Source organism: Nannospalax galili, unplaced genomic scaffold (genome assembly GCF_000622305.1).
Source record: "Nannospalax galili isolate Female #2095 unplaced genomic scaffold, S.galili_v1.0 scaffold146, whole genome shotgun sequence".
NCBI lineage: Eukaryota > Metazoa > Chordata > Mammalia > Rodentia > Spalacidae > Nannospalax > Nannospalax galili.
Window position 1 is genome coordinate 5967076 of NW_008357929.1, and position 21768 is coordinate 5988843.

At 46.4% G+C, this 21768-nt stretch overlaps 1 protein-coding gene across 6 annotated transcripts in view; it reads left to right on the forward strand.

The window, feature by feature from the left end:
- Gas7 (growth arrest specific 7) overlaps window positions 1-21768 on the forward strand; it is a 264772-nt gene that overhangs the window by 134193 nt on the left and 108811 nt on the right. For 2 of the 6 annotated variants that reach the window (XM_008855727.3, XM_017795048.2), the window contains exon 1: window positions 8020-8126. The exons of the other annotated variants lie outside the window; for them this stretch is intronic. In XM_008855727.3, the coding sequence (XP_008853949.1) occupies window positions 8103-8126 (24 nt within the window). In that variant the 5' untranslated portion in view covers window positions 8020-8102. Of the gene's footprint in view, window positions 1-8019; window positions 8127-21768 lie in introns of those variants that run through there. 6 annotated transcript variants of the gene reach the window in all.

A 21768-nucleotide genomic window follows, 5' to 3' on the forward strand; every position in this document is an offset into this window, starting at 1 on the left:
TCTATTAAGAATGTAGTTGAATGTGGAGTTGGGGGAAGGAGCTGGAGCCTGGAGCAATGTAAGCAAGGGCAGGCTAGTGGTAAATGATTCGTATCTGCCTGCTCATGTAATCTTTGCCAGGCATATGAATAATAATAATAACAACATCAAGGCCACCACAGTGTCATGCAGAATGGCAGTGGCATCATAGACTGTATCACCACTTAGACTTTGTCACTAATAGACTTTGTGAAGCTCTGAAGTCACCCACATCATCATTGTACGGTTCATATCCATGCTGCAAAAAGTTCTGGGAATCCCCCCCCCCACGCATACACACACACCACACACACACACACACACACACACATCACTCAAGTTTTCTACACTCTGGGAACACGCATACACACACACCACACACACACACACACACACACACACACACACACATCACTCAAGTTTTCTACACTCTGGGAAACCCCACTTGACTGCATTGCTTCCTGAGTACAGGGTCTGTAGACCGCAGTGGAAACTGATAAGTCCTGTTTCATCACCACCTTTCCTCAGAGCCATTTCTGACCTGTAGAGCATGTGTTTGAAACTGCAAAGGCCTTGGAAGGGTTGTGTTCAGAGCTGAGCGTGTTAATGGTGACATGCCTCATCTACCTGCAGATGATAGTCTTACTTGGCATGATTGGAGCATCTGGGAGTGGCTCTCAGAGGTCTGTTCTTGTCTCGGGCCCTAGAACCCTGAATATTATTTTGATGTAAAGAAGAGGTCTTTGCAGATGCAAATTGCATTAAGAATCTTGATACTGTCTTGAATTATCTGGGTAGTCCTTCATGTAATCACAAATGTCCTTGCGAGAGGGTGCTGAGGAAGAGCTGAGTTCACATGGTTGAGAAAAAGTATGCTCAGGGAGACAGAGGCTGGAGCGACATGGCCTTGGGGCCAGGAGTGAGAGCCACCAGGAGTTGGAAGGGGCAAAGATGGACCTCTGTTACATATTATGGAAATCCTATCCAAGTTGACTTCAAAAGAAAAAGGATTTAGCAGGTGGATAAAAGTGAGCATTCTCAGAAAAAGTTCAGCTTCAGACATGGCTTGATCAAGTCACTTAGTGAATGTCAGCACACCCGATGTGTCTCTGTCCACACTTCCGTCTCTTCTCCGCTCTGTTTTCTGCATTGACTATTTGATGAGCTGTGTCCAGAGGCCCATCCACTGCTTCAGGCAGGCCTTCTGTGTTAAAGTGCCTATTTCTGTGAATAGTTCCAAAAAGAGTCCAATAATTCAGCCCCATATAACTGTCTTGAGTCATAGGTTTATCTCTGAACTAGTCACTCTGGGATGGGATATGCCCACTAGCCAGGCTGGAACCACTTGTTCCATTATCCATGAGTACAGAGAATGGGGAAGGCAGTTCCCAAAGGAAGCTCAGGGCTCTATTGCCAGTGGTCGAGTTGTGATCACCGGAGGCAGGGGCATGCTGCTCAGGGTTGGGATACTGCAGGCTGTTTCCGGTCTGGTGAACGCAAAAGCTGACAGAATGCCTTGGGATCCCATAGTGAATCTGGGCCACTGGATTGCCCTGGGCGTGCTGGAGATGCCAGGCTATTCTGAGAAGCTCCACCACTGCCCTAGCCCCATCCTCTGGCATAGGAATCTCCCTTCACATGTTGGGGAACCCAGCAGCAGCAGTAGCCACCCCCCTGGTGCAATCCATTTGAAAATCCCATTATCAAAGTGTCTTTGAACTTCTGTTGGGCTTTTGTGACTAATGTTGGATGTTGGGAGGGAGGGAAGGAGGCCTGTGCAGGGAAATGGGAGAGGGAAGTGGGGCCAGCACTCTGCTACAGTGAGACGCTCTTTGACAACATCTTGGACAGGAGAAGGGGCCAAAGGAACTGCTGTGACTGGATGGGAAAAGTTAAAATTAAAAAATCACTTCTTGCCCCTCTTCACCACCCTTGCAAGTGGGCTCCCTGAGCCTGGGAGTCTAAAAGAGGCCTTTAGCTAGGGAGGATGACCAGCTGCCAAGTCCTGCTCGATGGTGGGCAGGAGGTTGCCATGGTGGACAGGTCACAGACCAGGTGATAGAGTTTCAGAGCCAGATACCCAAGGCTCAGCCCTCGGTGTAGTGCCATGTTAGCAGTGTGACCTTGGAAAACACTGTTGCCCTGACAAAGCATTAGGACCCCTGGGTTCCCACCCAGGTGCTACTGTGCCCAACTGTGACCTTACGTGAACCTCAACAGAAGCAATTGAACTGAAACTGAGCTGCCTTCTCAGTGAGCTGCCTGTGTCCATGGAACCTGGATGGCTTAGGTGACCTGCCTCAGATGAGGGCATGCATACTAAATGAGACAATGCATGGGAGTGCTTACTGTCCACCCCAGAATTGAATTGATGCTCCCTGTGGACCAGAGATGTCAGGGTCTAGAAGGGCTCCCAGTACCCTGCAGATACACAGCAGATGCCCAGTGTCTTGTGCAGCAGACAGCTTGGCACACATGATCCGGGTCCTAGAGTATGTCAGATGTGTTAGGCCTTCCTTCCTAGGGCATCACCTCCAAGCCTTAGAGCAAAGGTAGCAGTGCAAAGCTGGGCAGTTTCAACAGGAATGTAAAAAAAGTACTTCACAGTGCCATGCAGAGGGCATGGGAGTAGGATTACAGGGGCTGTCCTGGGGTGAGGGCCGGGGGACATCTGCACACACAAACATACATGCACACACATAATTATACACATATATACACACATGTACATACACAAATATGTACATGCACAAATATGTACATGCACAGATATCTGCACATGCACACATAAATATATGCACCTGAATATGCACATGTACAAACAGAAATGCACAGACATACAAGTCCACATGCACACATACGCATACACATTCACATGAACACACATGTACATATACATACAAATACACACACACACACACACACACAAAGTGCCACCATGCTTCCGCACATCATGGAGTCACCCTCTCCAGCCTCCTCTGCATCCACTCTGGGAAATTCAGCCAGCAGGTAGAGATGTAAAAGCAGGGTTTGCCTTAGCTGGTGGGAAACATCTTTTCTGGGTGACCCCCCCCCCCGATATCTGCACAGGGCCTCCTGGGGGTCCTTATCCTTCCCAGGCTGCACTGTCTACCATAGGACTCATAGAGCGGAGGACTCTGCTGGTCACCCCCTGGATCCTTGGGGGCAGCCAGCAGTGTGGGGACTGAGATCTTCAAGTTCATTAGAAATTAGCATCAACTCCTGGTAGCTCAGCACTACTGAAGGAGAAAGGAGGAGGACTGAGATAGGAGCAGCTCTGGATGGCTAGTGACCAAAACCAACCCAGCCAAACACAATTAGCTGTATTACTTGAAATCGTTCACATAGATTTATATGATCCATGTCAACTGTATTCAGGTGGCTTCTATGAATAACATACATTGTATGTGTTTTTAAAGTTTCATCCTAGGACTGGTGGTGTGCTCCTGGGCTACACAGTGAGTCCTTGTCTCAAAAAAAAAAAAAAAAAAAAAAAAAAAAAAAATAAATTGTTATAAAAAACATACATTGTATGTTTTTTTAAAGTTTCATCCCAGGACTGGTGGTGTGCCCCGGGGCTACACAGTGAATCCTTGTCTCAAAAAAAAAAAAAAAAAATCAAAACATGGGAACTGGGGAACTGGCTCAGTGGGTAAGAGTGCTTGCTGCCCAATCATAGGGACTTGCATTCAAATCCCCAGAATTCACCAAAAATCAAAACAAAACCAGTATTCTATTTTTCTACAGGCCAGGAGAGAATCATTTGCAGAATCAAGTGATATCCTCATCAGGTATAAAATGTACTTTAAAATACTTAACCCAGCACTAAGCTTTCCTCTCTTATTGTGGGTCAGAGCTTCCTTGTGGTCTGTGGTCTCTGAAGACCCAAGGGTGAGCTCTCTGTGGAGATGGACTTCAGTCAGGGTCACTGGGAACTAACTCAGGCCTTGTTGTTGGTGGACTGCACTAGGGCTTCTAAGGCTTGGTGTGGTGGACATTTGGAGCAGGGTCACTCTGTATTGAGGGCGATGGGCCCTGCTTACTGTACGATTATTTTTTGTTTTGCTTTTTTTGTTGTTGGTGGTGGTTTTGTTGTTGGTTTTTTGAGACAGTTGACACTAGCCTTTCACCTGCCATCCTCCTCCCACAGTCTCCTTCGTGCTGGAGTCACAGATGTACACCATTGCACTTCACTACATTGTAGGATGCTTAGCAGTGTTCCTGGCCTGTACTTACCTGATTCCAGCAACTTCCTGTGATAGGACCATAATTTCCACCCCCATGGGCGCCTGCTAATCCTTGGAACCTGAGTGTGGTGGGTTATATGCAAAGGAGGTCTAATGTTTCAGATGAAATTAAGGCTGCAAATAAGCTGGTGTTGAGCTGGGAAGGTACCATGGATTACCCAGATGGCCCCAGTGTGATCCCCAGGATCTTTACATGTGGGAGAGAAATGGCGGTGTGAAGAGGGTGACCTGCCATCACTGCCTTTGAGGGCGGAGGAAAGGCACAGGCCAAGGACTGCACGCAGCCTTCAGAATCAGGAAAAGACATGGCAGCCAGCTCTCCCAACTGTGTCCAGGAGGACTGTAGTCTATGATTTATAGCCTTTAAAGCATTCAAAGCCTAGATGAGTGTTAACCATAAGCCACTGAGACCGTTCCAGCAGCTATGGGGCGCTAACCCAGATACCCTCATTGTGACAACTAACAAATGTTTCCAAATATTGCCACATGGCACCTGGGCAGCAAAATAGTTAGAAACACTGGCTTTGCAGAGCACAACATTGTTTCCCTAGAAACAGAGGGGAAGTTCACTGTGTATAAAGCCAGGAGACTGAGGGGAAGTGGGTGTCTGCACCCAGATCAGCTTGCTTTGTGAGGTGAAGAGTTGTGGGTGCCACAGTGGTCCCCCATCTCTAGGCTCCAGAGCTGTCATTAAGGACTCTATTCATGTCTGTTCTTGCGCCTCTTTGGATGAAGGCAGAAAAGAAGACAAACTGTCTTTAGCTGTACTATAAAAGACAACATAAAAACCTCAATAAAACACTGAAACATCAGCCACTGCAGGCCTGGAGTCAAGGCCTCAGCAAGGAGGGACAAGAGTGAGCTGGTGCCTCCCAGAACTGTTTGTGGGAGTTGAGGGCGGAGAGGAGAGACTGAGGAGCCCAGCCCATCCTTCGGGCCACTGAGCCTGGGCCGCAGCCAGACACACAGCCCCTGGTTTCTTGGGCCCAACCCTGTGCTGTAATTCTGTTTATTTTGTTGGATATGAAAACCATATGGTTCTGATTTCTTCCTTGTACCATCATCTTGCTGTGGCTTCAGAGCCGACAACTACGCAAGGCACCTCTGAACTTGTTCTAGGGAAGGTAGGAAGTTATACTCTTCCAGGCTTTAGGGGGTAACCACAAGGTTCACATTTGATTTCAGGACCTCTCCAGGAGTCCAGAGAGGAAGGTGGATGGGTGAAGTTGGTTCTGGTCCTTGTCCAGGACTCCAGGATGGGTCTGATGGGAGGAGCTTGCAGAGTCTGCAGTAGATCAGCACAGCCAAGGGTTTCCTTCAGACCCTCAGCTTAGGTCACAGGTGCACTCAGTGCTAAGTGTCCCCATAGCCCTTGTTGCGTCAGGGCAGTCACATGAGATCTTTGGCCTTTGCTTCTCCCCGAAGGGCAGTGGCTGGCCATGTCTGGAGCAGGCTAAAGATGGGTGGGTGTAGGGGATAGATTCAGAAAAGGAAGAGGCAGAAAGCAATAAGATGTGGAGAGCGAGCTGATTGGCCATTCCATGATGGGCTTGTCTAGTTGGCTTCAGCCATTGTACCAACGTCAGGGGTTCCCACTGTCAGAATGCACGTGAACCACACGCTCCCAGAGGCTGTGCAAGTGGGCCCCACCTAGGAGTTCCTGCTTTAGGAAGTCTGGGTGACCCCAGAGCCTGTGCTTTCCAACAACTTCCTCAGGTGAGGTGATGCCGTCGCTGCTGGTCTGAGGACCACACTTTTAGAACGCTGGTCCAGAATGAAAATAGTGTATGGGAAATGGAAAATGATGCTCGTAGCAAGGAGGGCTTAGGAGCCACCAGTTTAGTGGTGAGGACTCTTTGTGAACTGAGCATTCCTGGTCATCTTCTGTGATTACTTTTTCCCTGAAGTGAAATTTTTTTCAGTTATGCTACAATAAAATCAAACTTTTAGGCATACAGTTCTATGAATTTTCACACACATATATAGATTCATATAGCTGCCCCCGCAGCCAGGATGCAGAAATTCTGTCAACTCTAAAACTTCCCTTCTGCAATCCCTTTGTGTTCACACCCTCCCCCGCCCCTCCCCTCCCCAAACCCCTGGCTCCTTCTCCATGTGGCATTGTCTTTCTGAGAATGTCACATGAAAGGAATCACATACTCTATGACCTTTGGCACTGAATTCTTAGTGTATGGTGCCTGTGGGATGGAGAGAAGTGTTTGTGTGGTCCACAGCTAGCTCTTTGGTAATGAGGGTTCTACTGTGTGGACACTCCAGTTTGTTCACCATTCCCTGTCTTCTTTTGGGTTGTTTCCTGTTGGCTATTATGAATATTATTATATCACTAATAAATATTTAAGTGAAACAACTATAAAAAGTAAAGGTTCATTTTGTTTCAGAGGTTCTGGTGCATTGGCTCTGTTGCTTTGGGGCCTTTGGTAAGGTAGTATGTTGTGACAATGGGCTGGGGTCCTACTGTCTTCTTCAAAAGCATACCCCCCAGTGACCAGAAGGTCTCTCACTAGGCCTCACTTAAAGTTTCTACCACTAGCACTATAGGTGGGGGATCAAGCCCACAACAACTTGGGCTTTTGAGGGACTTTGTAGCCACTGCCCTGAAGATTTCTGTATTAGACTTTATGTGAACATGTGTTTTTATTTCTCAAGAGTAATACTCAAGAGTGGGCTTGTGGAGTCAGATGGCAAGTGTGTGCTTAGTACCATGGGAAATTTCCACACTGCTGTGAGTGGCCAAACCACTTTGCATTCCTTTTGGGTGCATTTGAGAGTTCCCAATACCCTGCAGCCTTACTGGCATGTGGTACTGTCAGTCTTCTTTATTTAAGTCATTCCAAAACACATTTGATTTCAGAACCTATGAATGAGTCTCAAAAAGGCTCGATGTCATCCTAGGCACCAGCCTCCTGGTCCATCCTTGAAGACTAGCATCCTTCTGTCTCAAAGACTATGGGCATTTTTGGCACTGTCTATCCTGAATGATAGGGAAGTCATTCCACAGGATGGATATGGAATACAGGAGCTTCTGTGCTCCAGTGGAGTCATGAGGGTGGAAGGTACCTGATGGCTTCCTTTCACCACACACACACACACACACACACACACACACACACACACACAGGCACGCACGCACGCACATGCACGCACACACATGCACGTGCACACACGCACATGCACACACACACGCACACACACTTATTTTAAACTTGAGACTCAGATAGGTGAAGTGACCGTCTGGCTAGTGGCCTCTCAACTCTGCTTCAGGCAGTCAGTGGCAGGCCACCTTTGTGTCCAGAGACATCTTAGTAATAGCACCAGGGCTACAAGCTACTTCTCAATAGAGCCTGATGGGTTGAACATTTGCAGACCAATATACCTGAACAGGATCCTCAGAGTCCTCAGTGTTTGGCCTCAGGTCCACCCCGGGTAGGAGTTGACTTTAGGAAGGAGCCTGTGTTGCGAGGCCTCAGCCGAAACCAGAGCAGCGACTTAATGGAGAAGGGGATCCCAAGTGCCAAGTACTCCTCAGGAGGCTGTCCCACCCACCCTCGAGGGAAGGAGCCCAGCTGTCCTGGAAGGCTACGGACATGCTTTTCCGATTGCAGAATATTTCTCTTTCATTTTGAATATCATTTGTTTGGTTGCTACAGCAACGGCAAGGCTCTATTTTAATGCTAACCTGCGTGGTTGCAACTTTCTATATATAAATGCTGCTTTGCACAGTGAATTAGCGGATGCCACGGGGGAAGCAGTAGAAGTGGGGACTGTGGCAGAAAATGACCAGCGTGTCAAATTTGTATGAGGACCGACAACAGGGCTAAGGTGAGTGGGACTCCCTAGCATTGTCAGTTATTGTCCAAGAAGATGCCCTGGGCTAGGAGGAGCAGGTTGAGCCACTGACCAGCCACTGCTGCAGACAGTTAAGGTTTCCTTAGGTAGCCTCCTGGGCTGGAGGCTGACTCTGCTTTGGAGGGACCGATATGATTCTTCACTTTGCTCTAGGTGTTTCTGGTCTTCGTGGTTTTAGGGGGGCTAGGTTGCATGGCGACCCAAGTCTCTGCAAAGAAGAGAAAGCCACATGGATGAGACAGATGGATTTGGAGTTGTCCTGATTTCCTTGGATTCACCTCCATTCTCTGATTTGGACTTTCCCGTCTTTGGTTTTGGTTTTTCTGGTGTGGTAGAGTTCCTATGAGGAGTTTGGAAAGATCTTTGGGAATCAGCAGGTATTGTTCCCGCCCGTCCCAGGAGTGGGAGGAGAACAAAGAGGTGGCATGCTCTGCCAGAGGCCAGGAAGCCACTCAGAGAAACAGTGGCATAGGAAGCCAGGAGTTCCACATGGATGGCTACTCTTGCACGCTACATTTGTGAATTTTTCTGCTGTGGGTTCAGAGTCGCAGACCAGGGTACACGCCAGTCAAAGGAACTGCAGAAGGGAAGCACAGTAAAGTATATGCTTTTATGGAGTTTGAGTTGAATACATGATTATATAATGAGATCCAGAAGATAGCCTTGGGAATCTTCTTGGCAAAACAAACTTGTATTTATATAGATTCAGGCACTTTCTACCCATAGAACAATTTTGCCCATTTTCCTGAGGCTTGATTTCCCTAAGGACGCATAGAAGGTGCTGTACATCTACCCCGCAGCCTTGTGGTAAGTTGAGGGTCACAGTCAGGGTGGCTTTCTGGAGGACAGCATTTGGGCTGCAGTAGGTGTGTGACATATCCAAGGGCAGTATGCTTTGCAAGCTACAAGCATACCATAATTGTCAGACTACAGTGCTGTCCTCCCATAGCTGATAGAGGGTCGCCTGGCATCAGAGGATTTTGGTCAAGCCTGAGTTCTCCATGGAGCATGTTTCTTGGTATAGACCAAAATGCAGTACAGTTATATTGTCAGAATATCACATTGTGGCATCCTCTCCTGTAATGTCAGATGTACAACTAATATTTCAAGGGTGTTGATCTGAAGACATTGACGCTGTTCTTTTTCTTGTTTTGTTTAAAATAATGTCTCAATTTTGTTCAGGCTGGTCTCGAACTTCTGGCTTAAGTGATCCTCCTGCCTCAGATTATTGAGTAGCTAGAACTATAGGTCCATGCCACTATAATCTGCACCATATTCTCTCTCTCTCTCTCTCTCTCTCTCTCTCTCTCTCTCTCTCTCCACTACCACATCTGGCTCTAAAGTAGAGGATCCCATTAAAGGAAATTGTACCTGGAAATTGGCAAGTTTTGAACCTTGGGTCCTAAGTTGCATAGTGCATGCAATCATCGTGTAATATGAAAAACATGTCCAGTGCCCTGCATGTAGCGAGGACCAGTGTTGTTATGTGACCATTCTCTTTGTGTGTGTTTTAGTCCATAAAAGAAAATAAGCTTTTATGGTGTTCTCCAGACTTTCAGAAGAAAGAAAAGTTTGGAAGCTACTGGGCTCAAATGGAGTGGTGACTGAGACGAGTCCAGGCTCCCTTAGAAATGGCTGTGGATTCCCTTTGCAGGGAAACCTGGATGCCCTCAGAGGAAAAGGGGTGGGCTTGGTTTGGGTCAGTGTGCAGTATCTGGTAAAATGACAGGTCCTGCTCAAGGTCTTGGAAGAAGCCAGTATGGAAACACACACAGGGCCAAGCTGACCCATTGGGAAGTGACTGGTCTGGTGACAGGGAAGTGGCAGTCTCTTTTCTTGGGGCCGTGTGAGTAGCAGAGGACAGACTTGTGGGCAGAGCAAGAAGACACCTGTTCTTGCAACAATTACCACCATGCCCTGGCACTGCTAGGCTCCCAGGGCTGCACTTAGCTACCAGCCTTGAGCAAGGTGGCTGTGGACTGAGCCTATAAAGACCTCATTCTCTATCACCTTCTCCCTGTGGCACCCCCGGAGTGCTACGAGAGTGAATTCCTCATACTTCTGGGAGGCGACTCTCCTCCCACCAGACCTATATCCTTAGGAGCTGGCTTCCAGTCATCTCTCTTTCTCCCTGTGTAAATCTCTGTTCAACCATCACAATGATGCCATCTTGCCTTCAGACAAGGCTAACGAACATGTGTCTGTCCTCATCCAAACAGCTGTGCTGGTCTCACTTCCTTAACCCATTTCAGCATCCCTACACACCTCCCCAACTTTCTCTTCAGCTGCTGGGATACCACAGTGGCCCGAAGTTGAGTAGGACAGATTTTCCCAGGTTCTCTTCTGCCTAAGAAAGCTCATTTGAGCTTCCTATTGAGAGAAGGTGAGACCAGGCTGGGGAACTGGGCTTGGGGGTAGGAGGGAACAGGTTATATGTACATAACTCTTGGAACATGCCCCTTACAACCCAGAAACTAGCATCTAACTGCACACACTGGGGTTGGTGATAAGAGATTCCAACCAGAAAGCTGGACGTCTTGGGATGGACCTGCCACCTAACAGCCTGGAGAAGTGGTACTCAATTCTTTTAAACTAAGTCCCTCATCAAATGATAGGGTATGTAGATAGCCAACTGTTAAAACCAGCCATCACAGCTGGTGCCCTGAGGGTAAAATCAAGTGCACAGCTGTGATATTTGTTTTTTAATTGTAGTTTTGTTTTTTGTTTTTTGCCCATGGTTCCATTAAAAACTTTTGAGTTGGTTGCCAACATCTTAAACTCAGCACATTTCACACACACACACACACACACACACACACACACACACACAAACACACACACACACACACACACACACACATGCAAGAGTTGCAACTTCTTTTGCAAAAGTTAGAAGCTGTGGCCACACCCAGCCTGTCATCTGCTAGGGCTCATACAGGCTGTTGCTGTGTCCCCAGTGTGCTTTCTACTTTGCCTCAGTCCCCACCCACCTCTGCTAATCACCAGCCCAGAGGCCAGTATGTGAATGTAGTCATTATTATTTTATTTGGGAGGAGGGTGTGCATGAAAATTTCCCTGCATTTGTGTTCAATGCAAATAAAGTCTATTCCTGCCAGGTGTGGAGGCACACATCTTTGAGCCTGGCACTTGAGAGGCTGAGGCAGGAACATTAGGAGTTCGAAGCCAGCCTTAGCTACATGGTGAATTTGAGGCCACCCTGGGCTACAGTGAGACTATCTTATCCTTCCTGCGCGCGCATGCGCGCGCGCGCGCGCGCGCACACACACACACACACACACACACACACACACACACACACACAAACCCCAAAATCAGGAGTCTATTCTTTCCGAAACTGAAAATTTCAATTTCCTAAAGATCTGTTTTCTAGGGCTAAATTTAGAGCAGACTTGTTTCATTGCTCGAGATCTATGATTCTCAGAACACGATGCCCAGATCTGCAGCAGCTGGTTGGAAATGGAAAATGTTGGGCAGCACCCAGACCACACTGTATCCCAAGGTTCCCGGACTTGGAGGTCAGGCTGCCTTGTGTTCTACCAGCCTTCCTGAAGCTTGCTGAAGTTTGAGAACCACTGTCCCAATGCTCAGTGTGTGGAAGGAATGCCAGCACCTGTTACTCTTCCTTTTGTTCCTTGTAAGACCCAGAAGGGAAGCGGGGGACGGTGGGGGGGATCCCTAGCCCCCACTCCCTTCCAGGCTGAGCTATGTGTACTCTGAGAGGGCTGGGGGGAATACTTACAGGTTATGGAAGCTCAGCAAATCCTAGTAGTCCCTTTTTCACGTTTAGATTTACTTTTATTTTAAAATATGGGTATGCATGTATATCTATGTGTGGGCATGTACATATGAGTGAAGTTGCCCATAAAGACACAAGAGGGTGTTGGATCCTCTAGAGCTGAAGTTATAGGTTATTGACAGCCACTGACTTGGGTGTTGGGAACTGAACTGAATCCTTTGAAGAGCAATGCATGCTTTTAACTGCTGAGCTGTATCTCCAGCCCCTTAGCCCCTTTTTGAATGACCTCCCAATGTGAAGCAGATCAGCAAACAGGAAATACTTAACTCTCCACTTCTCAGTCTCCCAGTTTTTCCTTTTCTCTTTATCCTTGCCCTTGATGCACAGCTGACTCCAGAAAGCAAGACATTCACTTCCCAAGTAAGCCGACAAGTCCTGCTCATAGCCTGGGAAGAAGCCCACCTGGCTACCTAGTCTCTATCTATCTATCTATCTATCTATCTATCTATCTATCTATCTATCTATCTATCATCTATCTATCTATCATCTATCTATCATCTATCTAGCTACCTATCATCTATCTATCATCTATCATCCATCCATCCATCTCTCATCTATCTATCTATCTATTTATCTATCATCTATCTATCATCTGTCATCATCTATCTGTATATCTGTCTGTCTCTGCCTTTCTCTCTTTCAGGGTTTCTTGTAGCCCAGGCTGACCTCAAACTCATTATATAGCTAAGGATCAACTTGAACTTCTTGTTCCGCTTGCTAGGCAAGCATTTTCCCAACTGAGCTATATCCCCACCCCCTACATGCATTTCTTTATATACATCTTCTGTGTCTGGGGACAGATGGACACTTTCTTTGAGCTAGGGGTAGATGAGTAGGAGATGACTGCTCATCCCAGACTATTCAAACCAGATCAGCTGTGGATGGAGAAGTTAGGCAGGGTAGGGGCGCATTTCCCTGGAGACAGCCCTCTAGGCAGAACCAGGGTGGTACCCTTCTCTTTTTCTAGAATTCAGTCTATGATGGAGGGCCTCCCATGTTGTGAGTCAGTGTGGGAGTCCAGCCTCCAATTGCCTCCATCTCTCGCTTTAGTCAATGTGCACAAGCTACCTGCTAGAGCTCTTAGCTCTGCCAGGCCCCAAACAAAACTACTCAGATCTGCTTGGTGTAGCTCTTGATGACATCTCCTGGGAAGTGTTTCATCCCTAGGTGCTGGGCAGAGCTGTTGTGAGAATGCATATGCTGTGCATCAATAAATAACCTACCCGCTCAATAACTGGCCTCTCCCTGCTGGTCCCTCTCTCTCCAGTTAACAAGGCTTTCTACTAACAGTCAGTACTCTCCTCTCCCAGTCAGATGATTAATGAGGGGTCTGGCAGGCTGGCTCCCTCTGTAAACTAGGGCGTTTGCCTTTGGAGGCAGCAGAGCCCCAGAACCATGAATCAGTTAGTGATAATGTGAGGGGAGGAGGAATTGGCACTGGACTTCCAGGTTCAAACTAGCCTGACTGTAAAGGGAAAATAAGAAGCACTTCCCTCCCAAGGTTTCTGTCAGGGTCAAATGAACTAGTACATATCAGATTCCAGGCCCACCACAGACTTGTTTAGCACCCGAGGGCAACACAAACATCAGCTCTCACGGTGAAATACAGGCAGTGGAATTGACTTTGAAGCTATCCAATGACAGAAAAAAGGGGGGACTTCGCCCTCTGTGTTTCCCTGTTCTCTAACCGTCTCCTCTTTAGGAGAGATTAAGTGCCCATGGTGAGCATTCCAGTGAAGGCATGAACAGGCTGCTTCGAGAAGGTTGGCAGGGTCTTCCTTTGGTTGATCTGCATCTCTTGATCAAGACTTGTGTTTTGTTTCTCAGCTACCAGCTTTCTAGAATGGTTGTATACCTGCCTGACTTGATGGCTCTTTCTGATGGCTTTGATTTCTAGTCTTGGCGTTTATGAGTCCTTCTTCCTGCCCCTTCCATCAGCCTGGTCAGTGTCAGGAAAGTTAGAAGGTATTGTTCTGATGAGTACTGTACAACCCATTGGAGAAGCCCTTGCAGTATGAATGAGTGAACCTGGGTGACCTTAACTGATACCTGTTCTCAAAGGTCATTCAGCTACTTAACGGGTTTGAGAAAAGTGTGCAAAGTTAATAAATTTCAAGCAGTGCTTCTATTATCTAACTGAATCTTGACTACACTTCTATGAGGTAGAGGCTGTTTTCTGAGATAGGGACTCACTGTGTAGTCCAGGCTAGCCCCCGGTCAAGATCTTCCTGTCAGCCTCCCGAGTGCTGGGTCCACAGACATACATGACCATGTTTGGCTTGTATTTCCATTTTTGTATGTTGTAAAGAAAGAAAAGATGAGGCTCATGTGGAGAAGTGATTTTCCAAACTTAGGGGACTCATAAGATGTGATTATAACCTGGATTTGACCTTTTTCTTTGATTGGCTGAAGGTAAGAAGCTGGTTTGGGGCAAACAGATGTCTGCGGCCAAATGAGTGGTTTATGGGACTTCTGTCTTGTTTCTGCCCATAGGCCAGTGCAGTTGTGCACACCTATGCTGGACATCTCTGTAGGCTGTCCTTTCCAGAAGCCTCTGGAATCCTCCAGGCCGAAGCTTTGTTTGACCGAAGCTTTGTGTCTCAGTGGTAGAGAAAAATGGGCAGAAGAGGATGTGCAAAAGGGAAAATCAAGTGGGTTGCTGACTTCACTCCTCTGTGTTGGCAGATGTTTCCTCCCTGGGCCTCCCTGGGCCTCCTCCCTTTATGGGGACTATTGGCCACTAACAAATGGGAAGTGGCTGTCAGTGGAGCAGAGAGGCTGGATGGAGAGAGAGGTCCTAAGTGGAGCTTTGGCTGCTGCTGTGCCATCTGACCATAAGCTCATCTACTAGCTTTGATGGTGACATTGAGACATTCATACCAAAGCTCAGAGTAGCCAGAGGGCAAGAAGTGGGGGACTCTGTGTTGAAACTGGGGAAGGTTTGTACCCACTTCTGGTCTCTGGGCCTCAATTTCTGTAAAATGACATGATGGGGAGGGAGTGGAATGATGGCTCAGTAGTTAAGAGCACTGGCTGCTATTGCAGGTTCTGTTGTCAGTACCCTCATGGTTACTAACAGCTATGGAATCTGATGCTCTCTTCTGGACTCTGTTGGTATTGCACACACATGGTGTACTTGTACTTAAATACATGCAGACAACACTTACAGACATAAAAATAAAAATAAAATGACAAGGTGAAAGAAAGTGATCTCTAAAGCTCTATCATCTATCTATCTATCATCTATCTATCTATCTATCTATCTATCTATCTATCTATCTATCTATTTATCATCTATCTTACTCTGGGATAGATCAGGTGAGAGAGAAGGGGATAATAAGGGTCTGGGGCACTGGTTTTACCCCTGAGCTGGAATATTTACTCACACAACTTGGCTCACTGGATTTCTGAGTTAGGAGCTATTTACATGAAGCAAGAAATGACTCACACAAGAGTTTATATTGAGGCTTCCCCATTGTCACCTTCCTGATGATTTATCTCTCAGTGCCTGAGGGTAAGTGGGTGATATCTTCCCCTACATGCCCAGGACAAGCCTTCTTGTTTCTTAAGTGAAATGTTAGCATGGAGTGTGGGATATGCCTGTGATCACAAAGTTTGGGGAAAGAAGCTCCTGTTTTCAGCAACAACTCTATCAACATATGTTTATATATAATATTTAATATATTCAATATGACTTTGAACTTAGGATCTTCTTGCCTCTCTACCTCCTGAGTGCTGGGAAAATAGGCATGGATCTATAATCCCACCATGCCTGGTTTATGTGGTTCTGGGGATGGAACTCAGGATTTGCACATGCTGGCAGGTGCTCTACCAGATGAACCACATCCCCAGCCCCATTCATTCTTCTGTTTGTTTTGTGTATTTTTGGAGCTATAGTTTCCAAGCTCAGTAATGTAAGCCGAGGCTGGCCTCAGACTTGCTACATAACTGAGGATTACCTTGGACTTCTGCTCCTCCTGCCTCTCTCTCCAAGTGCTAGGACCACTGTGTCCAGCTCCAAATTTCATTTGTTATATTTGTACCTCTCCACTGCTATGATGGATTTAAGTGAGTAATTTCCACATAGTCCCCAGCTCATCCATTTTCTTCTTTAGGTCATCCTTTTTATCTCAGCTGTGTTTTTCCACTCTGACTTTCTGTTCCTCTTTTAGGGGTCATGACTTTTTGCTTCCTGACAGTTTTCTGAAGTTCTTCTGAGTTATTTTCCGAGATGTACTCTTCCTTTGAGCTTTCAGGGTGGTAGTTCTTCATCTCAATTCTGTGCCCTGCTCCAAACCCCTTTTTCCTCATTAGTGAATAAGGCAGGATCTGTGCTAACATACAGCACATACGTGGCACATGCCATCAGACAGAACGTGTGGATTCCTACTGACCTTATGCCTTTTTCCACAGGCAGGACGATTGTCTCTCTTTCAAACTACTGACCCCTGGACTCCACAATGCACACAGTCCTCTATCCAGTTCCCAATTTCACACTGGCTCCGTAATAGTGAATAACCTGCCCAAGCCCTTTGACTCCCCCTGTGCTTCCTGCTCCCTGCTTGTCTGGGAACTAGGTTTAAATGGGTTATATGGAGGGGAGGGCAGGCTTCTGCTACATGTATGCCCAGAGGGTTGGCACCTGGGGGTCAGGTCCCTGCAGATCCTGCCTCTCAAATTAGAGACTGGGACTGGTAAAGACAGGAAACACATCTCAACTTGGGCGGAAGGTGGAGAAGGCAGAAGTGCAGTTTCCCTATCACAGCTGGTTTCTGGCCTGGAAGATTCTTTTTCCCCACTCCTGTACTGACCAAGTGATTCCTGAGCCCCCCCCCATTCTTATTGTCTTTGTTGCTGCCAAGATTGAGTAAGCATTTCCTTAATTCTTTTCTTCTTGTTGCTAGTTTAATAGTAAGCCAGTGTCAGCTTGGCAGGAATCCATGGAGCAGCTGTAGCTCCCCTCACCATGAACATGGCCTACATTTCTTTTCACTGTCCCCTTCATCTCCTAATAGAGATTCAGACACAGCTCTGTGTCTATGGTGGTTTCCTAGGATTACAAACCCCGAAACCATTTTGCGGATGCTGCAAGCTATTTTTCTACACAACCTGAGCATTTCTTAAAGTGTACTAAGTTTCCAATTAAGAACCACAAGATACTTTTAGCTCATGTTGAGATGACAGTTTTTAAGTTGTATTTATTTTAGTGTGTAATACAAAAAAATAAATCCACCAAACCATGATTTTTAGAGATTATTACTTTGGGCTGCGCTAAATTCAAGTTGGCTATAAGTCAGTTAAAAAGTATTGAGTAGGTTGGGGGTGTGGTTCAGTGTTAGAACACTTGCCTATGGCCCTGGATTCTATGCCCAGCCCTGTCTTTTTTTTTTTTTTTTTAAGTAAATCACAATACTGCTAATGTACAGGGTGGGGCATGTTGTGACAGTAGAGCATGGCTTTCTGATGCTGGGAGACATTGCGCTGGGGGAACCCATTAGAATCCAGGCTGCCAGAAGGCTCTCTCTCCTCCCATTATGTGAGTCTGGGAGATTGAACTCAGGTTGTCAGACTGGCAGCAAACACCTTTACCCACTGAGCATCTCACCAGGATCAGAAAGCTTTTTAAACTGAGTACCTTTTGTGATGCTTTCACTCGGTATTGGGAATTTTTTAAAGGGATTTTTAAAGTAATTATTTATTCTTATTTTATGTGTATGAGTCTATATGCAAGTGTGTAAGTGCACTACATGTGTGTAATACCCAAGGAGGCCAGAGTAGGCTGTCAGATCCCATGGAACTGGAGTTATGGATGGTTGTTAGCCCCCATATGGGTGCTGGGAACTGAACATGAATCCTCTGCAATAGTAGTCAGTGCTCTTAACCACTGAGCCATCTCTCCAGCCCAAATATTGGAACCTTCTTCCATGCTGCACATAGGAACATGGCTGCCAGTCCCTCAATGGAGCCCTCTGTCCAGCATACCCCTGGGCCTGGAGCCTGCCACTCCTTATAACGGTTTTCTTTATGCCTTCTTGTCTAAGGGCAGTTTATCTTAATATTTTTACATTGTATCCACAGACGTACTAGCTTCCCTTGTGCCTGTGATCAGTTTCTAATTCATCTTCTCTTTCCAAGATGAGCAGGGGGGTCATAAGCCCTCTTGGTATCAGAGAGTGTTTCCTTAGACAGGATGAATGACTTATCTCTTGCTGGATTCTCAGAACTCCAGTGTATTCATTCCCCCATGAGGCCCCTGAGTGTAGGGCCCTGGGTGAGGAGAGGAGGGGAGGATAGATATGGTTCTTGCCTCTTAGAGTCTTGGAGGATCCTTCACACACTGATAGAAGAGACGGGATGGGGTGAGTTCAAGGAGAGGCAGCTGAGAGAGCGTTTATTCTCCAGTGTCTTAAGCTCAGCTCTCTGGCTCTCCTATCCACCTGTATCCAGATCCACCTATAGGATTTTACCACCATCTCTGCAGATGCTACTGGCTCCACTTATCAAGGGCCAGATTGACCTCCATTACCTATATGGAAATCAGCAGATGGATGACGTTCAAATTCTGGCAACACACTTTGAATTTGGATCTAGAGCCGATAAACTCCACTGCCCCATCCTGCCCCACCCTAACTGGTTCCTATCCTTAGATCTCTAGGTTCCTGGTTCTGACTTCTCCTGTTTTCTTTGTCATCAACTCCACTTTCTCCCACTCTCCTCATCTCATTGGACACCCAACTGCATAGTGCTTCTTACATCGTGTCCCTGGCACTTGGGTCAAGCCCTTTGTTTTTATCCCTGCTGTAGGGAAAATTCTTTATCTTCTAAGAAGCCTCCCTTCATCCCCACAGCCCCCAGTGATCCCGCCTTCCCCTGGATTCTGAAAGCTCTTATTGTCCCCAGACTTATCCTTTTGGCTTCGCTGTAGTCTGCCTTGAAAGTGATTTCCCCCCCGCCTTCTCTCTGTGACTTGGCTTCCAAATTTTAGGAGCCACACACTCTAACACTTGCCTACATCTTCTATAGCATCAGGAATGGGTAGTTAGTAACTATTAGGCAGCTGATTGATCATGGTAGCCAAGGGGCCGCATGGGGAGGAAGGAAGGACTTGAGACCCTGTACCCTGGAGGCTTCACAGAAGCAAGTAATTTCTCCCTTCATGAGTATGAAGCATTTAGAAAAAATGAGTCATCCCCATACCCAGATATTCCTTCTTATTAATTATCATTATAACACAACATGATTCATCCCGGAGAGAACAAGAGACTACAGCAAAGTGGCTTATTTTGGTTGATAGTTTTCAACTTCATTGAAACAAAGAATAATCATTATTGAGTCAATCTTATCTGCCACTAAACTCAGGGAAACTTGACTTGCTGGAAGTGATTGCCAGTCTTTTGCTTTTGGATCATGCATTTCCTGCCATCTCCTCCTGTGACCAAGTCCCGAATATAGAAATCTACCTGTTTATAGAGTCCAAATAGATTATTAGTTTATTTTTCACAGCCAACTCTAATAAGAGAGGGCCATTAATAAAACAAAACTCAATCGACTTCTGAGACTCTGAGAATCCAAATAATAAGCCCATTGCAAAATATCCCGGAGTCTTTCAGATCCTGAGAGATTAGCACTGGGGAATCCTGAAGAATAGTGTCTTTGGGACTAATGTGGTCTGCTTAGCCCAGGTCAGAGCATATTCATTTCCTCATTTATGGTGGCCACAAGAGCTGTGGCATGGCAGCCATACTAGAGTTTGTGGAGCTAACCCTCTCTCTGTATAGCCAGTTGTAGTGTGCTGTTGCTTGTGGCTATGTCTGTTCTGTGTGTCACAGCATCACGATAATAGCTGTTAGTGCTGAGAAGCCTTAAAACTGTCCTCTTGTGATTACAAAACCAAGAAGTCATAGGTTAAGCTTCTGTGGCCTATATAATTCTGCAAAACTTGAAGAACTAGAGAAGCTTTTGTCTAAATGCAGGTTTGCTTTTAGCGTCTTCCAAGAGCAGGCTTGCTCATGTGTGACTGTGGTGTATTTGGCTACAAAGGTGAGGACAGGGGTTCCCCATCCCACCCCTTTCTTTCATGCCTCCCAGAGATGCTGCCATTGAGGGCTCACCTTCTAGTGACTGAAGGTGACTAGAACCTTCAGTCTGAACCTTTTAACAAACACGGGTGCTGTTGTTATTGGGTTTCCCTTTTTTGCACAACTTTTAAAATTACATTATTTATTTATTTATTTATTTATTTATTTATTTATTTAGGGGTATTGTACATGCCATGGACAATGTGTAGAAACCAAAGGCCGACCTGCCAAGTCAGTTCTCTTCTTCCACAGATGTATGTCCCAGAGATCAAATTCAGGTCTTCAGTCTGGCCCTGTTGTTTGGTTTTGTTGAGACTGTATCTTGTAGCTCAGGCAGGCCTGGAAACACTCCTCCTGCTTCAGCCTCCAAGTGCTGGAATTTCAGGCATGCATCACTGTGCTCAGCAGAGTGTGCCTTCTGGCTCTGGTGATTTCCTAGCCGATGATCTCATGCCTTCCTCAGCTCCATATATTTCACCTTCCATGTCTTTTCATCTTAATGGACTGACCCACCTGCTCTTAGTACTCCCTCCCCTACCGTACAGGCCTTGTTCCTGCTGATGACACAGCCTGCGGCCTGCGTGCTGTGACTTACCTCCTTTCTTCCATTCTTCTTTTCTGCTCTATCTCAAGAGCCACTGGTCCCCCCCACTCTGTTACACAGAGATCATAATAGTATCTCCCCTCTTTTATTGGGATATTCAGTCTCATATAATATGTGAACCCTTCACTATATCTGGCCAAGAGTGAGTACCCAGTAAAAAATCACTTTGTCATGACTACAACCCCACCGCTAAGGAGAGAAAAAGAGAGTTAGCTCTCCAAGCAGCAACTGCCCAGGGCCATTGAGGAGGTAGACATGAGTCCTACCACCAGACATGGAAGAGACACCACCAGAAAAGATGCACAGACATGGAAAGCCAAGAGCTGATATATCTAGAGCAGAGGTATATTGTCCCTCACCCTGTGCTGCAGCCCTTAATAGGAAAGCCCTTAATTGACAGGATGCTGGCTGTGTGGCTTCAGGTTCCCCAAGATTATACACAAGATGGACTGTGGTAAACACTACTATCGATGCCCAGGTTGTTTTCTTCTTGGGCTTCTATTCCCCCTCACCAAAAGGCTGGAGTGACTTCCCTGTGGTTATAATTTCCCCTCCCTGGAGATTCTGCCCTTGTGTAGCTTGTGATATAATTACCTGTCCCAGGGCTCCTTAACTTAAACCACATCTATGGGACCCAGCCCTTTTTTTATGTTGCAGGAAAATATACGTAACACAGAATCTACCATCATCACCATTTTTAAGTGCAGGGTCCACTGATATTAAGTGCATGCCTACTGATATACATCCATCATCTCCACAACCTTTTCATCTTACAAAACTAAAACTGTCCCCACTGCCCCATCCTTCAGCCTCTGGCAACCCCAGTTCTCCTTTCTGTCTTTGAATTTGACCACTCTAAGAACCCCATGTCAGTAGAGTCATAGAGGACTTATCCTTCTTGGTGGATTTAATTCAGTTAGCACAATGTTAAAATGTTTGTTTCTATTGTAACATATGTCAGAATTTTCTTCTTTGTTAAGACAGAATAATTTGTGTGTGTTCTTGTCAGTGTGTGTGTGTGTGTGTGTGTGTGTGTGTCTGTGTATGTCTGTGTGTGTCTGTGTGTGTGTGTGTCTGTGTATGTCTCTGTGTGTCTGTGTGTGTGTGTGGTGTGTC